The sequence below is a fragment of the Leptosomus discolor genome, chromosome 1, assembly GCF_034619465.1.
Source record: "Leptosomus discolor isolate bLepDis1 chromosome 1, bLepDis1.hap2, whole genome shotgun sequence".
In the NCBI taxonomy this organism is placed as follows: Eukaryota; Metazoa; Chordata; class Aves; order Leptosomiformes; family Leptosomidae; genus Leptosomus; species Leptosomus discolor.
The window spans coordinates 124,640,137-124,647,123 of NC_141391.1; the positions used below are offsets into that span (position 1 = coordinate 124,640,137).

The 6,987-nt window shown below is 43.2% G+C and overlaps 1 protein-coding gene across 2 annotated transcripts in view; it reads left to right on the top strand.

The window, feature by feature from the left end:
- The window catches only part of ABI3BP (ABI family member 3 binding protein), a 165,546-nt gene extending 158,559 nt beyond the window's left edge, over positions 1-6,987 (top strand). For both annotated transcript variants that reach the window (XM_086463717.1, XM_086463709.1), the window contains 3 exons: positions 587-748; positions 4,624-4,737; positions 6,872-6,987. In XM_086463717.1, the coding sequence (XP_086319843.1) occupies positions 587-748; positions 4,624-4,737; positions 6,872-6,987 (392 nt within the window). The remainder of the gene's footprint in view (positions 1-586; positions 749-4,623; positions 4,738-6,871) is intronic.

Genomic DNA, 6,987 nt, shown 5'->3' on the forward strand with positions numbered 1-6,987 from the left:
ATTTCTGCTTCTGAAGGTTTGATCCAGCTCTGCTTTAGGCCTCTTACAAGACTCTTGCTGCCTTAGGTGGGAGCTGGACTGAGCTTTTGAAGAATACATGAGATTGCCCAAGCAAATTTGACTGCTTTTTGCATTTGTAATGGACATCACTTTGACAAACACAGAGACACCATTTCTTTCCACATAGCTCATGACACTTAATTTTTATGTATACTTTTGTGTACTTTTGTTAAACCATGTATAGTTTGCTGCAAGTTGACTGTCCTGGCTTGAACCCGCTGAAAAACAGCGATGGTATCACACATTTTGTAAATGAGAGTTTTGTCAACACACAGACATTGTCCCCCTAACAAGGTCCTAGATTGAGCTTATTGCAAACTGGCACCGCACGCAGAGAGCAGAAGCAGTCATTTCTGCACCCTTTGGTGCTTCCCTGAAACAACCTTCATGTTCAAAATGCAGGCGACTGGTGCCGTGGTGTGTTCTGCTCCATCAAGATTTCCAAATTCTATTGATTTGAATATATTTATTGTGCATAATTTTGTATGCAGCATCATACTTCAGCCTCTTTCTTCCTCTCCTGCAGTGGGAAAGGATGCTATCTGGACTGAAATCCCATTCAATTCGGACACCTTTTCAGAATGCAAAGGGAAACAATATGTAAAGAGGACTTGGTATAAGAAGTTCGTAGGTGTGCAGCTATGTAATTCTTTGAGATACAAGATATACCTCAGTGATTCACTTACAGGTAAGAGACATTCAAATCAGTGTTGTCCACCTTATACACTCCGTAAAGATATCACGATTCCAGAACTAAGCTGTTTAACAAGATGAGCTCTGCCGACGTGCGGTCAGGTATGTTTAATGCAGTCTGTAGACAGGTTAATCATAAACAGTAATCTGCATGTGCTCAGTAATCACTGATGTGTTTGATACCGAATTTTCAGACTCAACAGTTACTTCTCTGTGGTGATCATCTGATTTGAAGTACCTGTCAGTATCCTGGGGGTCATACAGAAAATGGATAAAAATCAGGTCTCTGCCAGTGAACAGCCTATATTGTAAAGGTGCCAAATTTTTGTTTAAAGGGTAGCCTGCAATAGTTCTTAATTAGAGGATTAGGACCTAATTTTAGACCAGGATTAGACTCAGTCATTCCTATCCCATTTGGTAAACATCTGGTTACTTCATTACTGTGAGGCTTATAAATACACGACTTCAATTCTAGTCAACAGGTTTTACTTACCTGGTTTGACATTTTGTTTTGTTTTCACATTCCCCATTTTTGCTTATAATCTCTTTTTGCCCCCCTTCTTTTTCTTATATTTTATTACTAACAGCAGCCTTCTGGCCTCATCTTCCCAAGTTTTGTTCAATGTCTTAAGATCACTAGTGTGCGATGTATTTTAAAACCCGAATCAAGTGATACATGCTGTGGGGAAGCTGGGGAAGCAGCCTGTAAAAAGTATTTTTCAGTTAGTTGATAGTTAAGCAGAGCTCTGTGTCTCATGCAGATTGTACAAGCTATATTTAGAAATATGTTAACTTCATATAATCCATCCCAAGTTCCTGGCTTTCTTTTGTATGAGGTCTTTTATCAGAGCTGCACGGGTAACTCTATCACAATGGCATTATATGGCATCCAGAGCACAAAGCATATAATACAACTGTGTAAGGAAATGTCTTTTGGGTGTGTTGGATTGAACTAACTAGGAGAAACTGGCTGAAAGAATCAACTTTAATAACCCAAAGTTGGCCACCTCGGAGCTCAGCACCTCACAGGAGCGGGGCTCTGCTCTCTGTACGTAGGAACATGGAAAGAAAAAAGCAGGCGAGTGCAGGGCAGCCCATGCCGATACAATTTTAAGCTGCTCAGCCTCGCACCCGGCACCATTCTCTCATGAACAGACGAGGAAGGAAAGCCCTGTCATTAATAGTACGTACAATATCTCATACGTAAATAATACCTTGGCAATTCTGTGAGTAAAAGAGAGTGTTCTGAACAGGGGTGTCATTCATTCACTGTTGCTGTGCTAACCAGCTGCGATCAAATGGCAAACGCTGGCAATGAGGCACAGTGCATCACAGAACCAGCCAGGAGAGGAAATAGCAGTGCTAATCTAGCAGGACTAGACTTCAGCCCTAAATCAAGTGAATTAACGCTGCAGTGAAAGCTGCTTCAATCTTAGAAGAAAAGTTTAATATATCAGGAGCCCATTTTCCTATTTTCACTAGATTGTTTTTGTTCTTGCTGGAAGGGTGGTGATTTAACTTGGCTGGAGAGAGATGATGGCAGCCACATCGTATTCCTTATACTCGCTAAGCCTGGTTCTTGCACTTGAATTGTTACAACCAGCACTGACCAGTTGTCGCAACATTTGAAAGAACTGTACTATTTACGTAGAAGGAAAGCTGCTCTTCCCCCGTTTCCTAAGTGAGCTTGTCACAGCACAGGCCTCTATATGCAAGTGAGAAAGTTTCCAGTTTGAAGCCAAGCTCTGTCCTGACGTGTTCTGCTGTCACACCTCGTCTCCTCGTGCCCCCGAGGCCGGCAGAAGTGTATCTGCCTGCACCAGCCAGCTGGGCGATGTGCGCCAGCGGTGAAGGGCTGCACTGAGGTCTGAGCTCTACCCTGGGCTGAAACCTCCTTCTGAAGCTTTGCTGTTTAAGCAGCGTAACAATCTTGAAATTTGGGGGCATTGTACAAATTCTGCTATATAAGGCAGCCAATAACCATATCTTTGTGTGCTGGTTTTTAGCATGAATTTATACTTCTAGTAGTGCAGAATTCACGATGTATGAAAAAAAAAAAAAAAAAAAGGTGGTATCTCATTTTCTTAAAGCCACCCATAACAGAACACTGGGGAAAAAAAAAAAAAAAATTACTTTATCCTAGAATTGCTATCCCCAAAAGAGAAAGACTAATCCAGACATTTGTTAGCTAAATGTTTTTTAAGTGTGTTCCTTTATTTTGGAAAGAACTGGGAAGTAAGACTTTAACAGTCACTGAGAATGCTGTTAATTTATGTATAGCAATTGTTTGAATGATGCAGAGGTTACGCTGTGGGCCAGAAGAGCATGTGTGTATCTGAAAGTTACTGTTCCTCTGTTAGCCATAAAAATATCTGTTTTATTCTGTCACTCATGAAGAAAAACTGATCTACATTACACATGCCAGTACTGTTCTATAAACCAGCATCTACTGCTGACCTCATTTAACAGGCCTCCAGAGCAGTCACTGTAGGCATTCCAGAAAAGCAGCCCACCTAAAAAAAAAAAAAGTCTTTATTGAGGGGAGGAAAAAAATAAATTCTAACTGTGGCCTTCAACAGCCATGGAAAAAAAAAAATGCTGTTTTGGGCAGCCTGAATGTTCTTAATTTCAGACCAAAAAATTGCTGAGGGGAACTCCCTCTGACTGGTTCTCCTATGGAAAAAACACGCCTGCGGCCAACACTGGATAGTACTAAATAACTTTCTAAAGCTAGAAAAGAACTGCATGCGCAGAGACCGTCAACTGGAGGAGACAATTTTTGGCAAAGTATTGATCAGATCACACAAATATGACAGTTTATTGGTAGGCTGCTTTTTTACTAATTGCCCTCTAGGGGGCAGTATTATAAGCCACCTCGCCAGCTCTCAGCTGGCCAGACTGGCACAGGTTCGAGGCTACAGGATACCCGACATCTAACAAGTAACTGCACTTTCTGCTTAGCTTACACCTGAGCCTATTTCTAAATGCTCTCACCTTTCCCTTCAACCTCACAACCAAAGGCTGAACGTATTAAGAACAACTGCTGTGAAAGGAGTTTAGAAAAAACCCAGTAAGTTTATCTGAAAATGTTTCCTGCCAAGGCTTGGGAAGAGAATGTAGCATGCTTGCCTCCATCTTCTTAACTAGATTTTGCTAATGTCTTGCAAATCAAATCAGTAAGAAAACCATTTCTCTATCAAAACTCCTTCACTGTGAGTTCTCTTGCTAACAGGATGAGCACAGCCCATAACCCAGCACACGCTGCACCGTGCACCTGAGACCTTGTTTTCTGCTCAGTTGCAGTCGAGTGTCCTGTTGAGCAATCCTGAAAACAGATACACAGGCACACTTCACGCTCTGGACAAGCAGTTACTAACCCAAGGTCATCTATTTGTTAAAGGATATCATTTGCACATACACAGGGTAAAAATATGATGATTTATAAAACAGGCCTTGGCTGTGTTACGAGGTGGTCCCTAAAAACGTCTCTGAAGGTACTGGAAGCTTCCTGTCAGGGAACCAAACCTGCCTTCCATTCAAATCACGAGCATTTTTGATACAATCAGGACAAAGTTTTAGCTAATAACAGAATTTCAGTTGCTATACGAAATGTAGGAGGAGAAAAAGTACATTCAGGCACAGATTTTGGCCAGGAATGGGGCACTTTTGTTTTACAGCCATGGGCGCTGTACTGAGTATGCACGTAACGGTCACATTACAGCTACAAATCCTGAGAGGAAAAGAATTGTAGCATTCACCTGGGCTTCCCCACAGAGCAAAGAGTCCAGCCCATTGCCTCTGGTGGTTTTTGGAAATAGCCCACACCAAACTGGAAACGGACTTTCAACTTTGCTGCTTCTTTGCTTTCAGGAAAGTTTTACAACATAGGAGACCAGAGAGGCCATGGAGAAGATCACTGCCAGTTTGTAGACTCATTCTTAGATGGAAGGACAGGACAGCAAGAAGATCTGCCAGTCAAAGATGGTAATTGCTTGAGCCTATCTGTGTAGCAAACCTTGGCAATTCCTTTTCTTTGTGTGTTTCTTTTTCCTGCCAGTGGATTCAGCGCCCACTGCTGTGGTGGGCAATAGAAAGGGCCTACCAGCTTTGCAGGCAGAAGAGAATCAAGAAGTTTCTGAACAATAACTTATTACAAGAAAGTGACGGCTTGGGTTCTGTTAGGCAGTAAACAGCCTCTCTCTGCTGTTCAAAACATTCCAACAGATTATTCACAGTTGATATTACATATTTAAACCCAACCACAAATTTGAGTTTGCAGAGAGGCATGAAGTGTTATGTCTAAACTAGCAGGGTTGATTTAAAGTGCAGTAAATCATCAGTTGGGCATTAAACAGCTTTGTTTGGTGCTAATGAGAAACTAAAAAAGTTATTACTGGAAAATATAATTCATACTGCAGTAATTCCGTGTGCACTAGTTTGAACCGGGTGCCTAGAATTCCAGTCAGGTCTAAGTGGCATGGGACTGGACGTCCCAAACGCAGCTGTGACCTGCCTGGCTGTTTTTCACATGTTGCTGAGGCTCAAGCATAAACAAGTTGTATTTCTGTCGGCTGATCGCCTGCCTTGCTTGTTTGCAGCAGTGCCAGCGTGAGGTATTCCATTCCCTTGTGGGGCAAGAACGCAGGCTAGGTTGATACACGTGTGTCATGGAATATTTTACTGGGGAAAATACCAAAACGGCTCTCGGTACAGTATCAGTGCGTTGACCAAACCTTCCTCTCCGTAGTGCTTCATTTACCAAACACCTTATAGAGGTAGGGAAATGTGTTGAGGTAGGTGTAGGAGATTGAAGTGCCTAAATCTCTCACAAGTTTTTACAAAAACAAAGTAGGTAAATGATCTGAAAGGTGTTTGCTTATGTGATTTTTCTTTTTCTTTTTCTTCTTTTTTTTTTTCTAGAGAGGGCTTTGCTTTTCCTTTCCCAGTCAGTGTTGCCCATTTGTATAAAGGTATTTTGTTTATGTAAGGGATTGACTGAATCCAATTTGGCAGTGTCAGGACAGCAGACTTCTCAGTTGTACCAGATTTGACTGTTTTAAAAAGATTTTATAGATAAAAAATAAAAAACTTCTACGTAAAAAGCTCACTACCCCAGCTTAAAAGACATTTAAAACCAATTTGTTGACTGGATTTAATTGAGTAGATTTATGAGCTACATTCATTTTTAGAAAAAAACAAAACCAACTAACCAAACACAACACACCCCCCATCCCCCAAGCAATCAATCAAACAAAAAAACCCCCACCTTTCCTGTAGCTTGTGTTTCTAGTAAACTGAACAGAGGCAGGAACAGACGGATTGTCCATTGCTGTTCAGTTCTCCCCTGGCTGCAGCAAGTTGAGTTCTGTTCAAACTGGAATTAACTACGTATACTTGACCTAAAGGGCAGGTGGGAATCATGGCTGCAGTGGTGTATTAGTTGCAGAACAGTAGCATGTGCGTGTGTTCGTGTGCACATCTGTGTGTGCACACGCGCGTGCTTTAGCCACGCTTCTGGTGATCAGGCTGGATTCAGCACCACTCGCTCACTTTAATTTTTAACTTAAGGTTGATTGTTTGCAGGGGAAGTGGGCGTATTGTCATACAGCACGGACTGAGAGCAGGACGTGGGATCTTTCACTTGGGGAGGGGGAGACAGTGTGAAGAAGCCCCAGCTGTCAAGTTTTATTTGGGTTCACTGGAGCATTAAGGCTGCTGCAGTGGGGACTATTTAATCACCCTAACTTTGCAAGGAGGAAGCGCCCTCCTGTTAGAGAAGACCCCAGCAGCAGCTGGAGGGTGGGGAAGGAGGGGGCACAGGCCATGGGGGGGTTGCTGGGAACACCAGTCTCTGGGGGAAGCAGCCTTCACCTCTCCTGCTCTGGGCTGCAGCAACCCAAAAACGCTTCTGCTTTGGGTTGAGTTGGGTGGACAAATGCCAGCTGCGTCAGAGTGCTCACCGGTGGCGGGGCAGCCCGCAGCCCTGTTTGCAGCAGGTGGGTTAACAGGTTAGGGACGGGTTCAGCCATGAACTGCGTTGAACGCAGGGTGGCAGGGAAATCAAAGGCGGGCACCGTCCCAGGGCTTCACGCAAACAATGCCCTGTTCTCCGTTCCAGGGTTTTTCAGGGCAGTCCGTCAGGAACCTGTCAAATTTGGAAAAATAGGCGGGGAGACTCAAATCAACTACGTTGGCTGGTACGAGTGCGGCACATCAATACCTGGGAAATGGTAG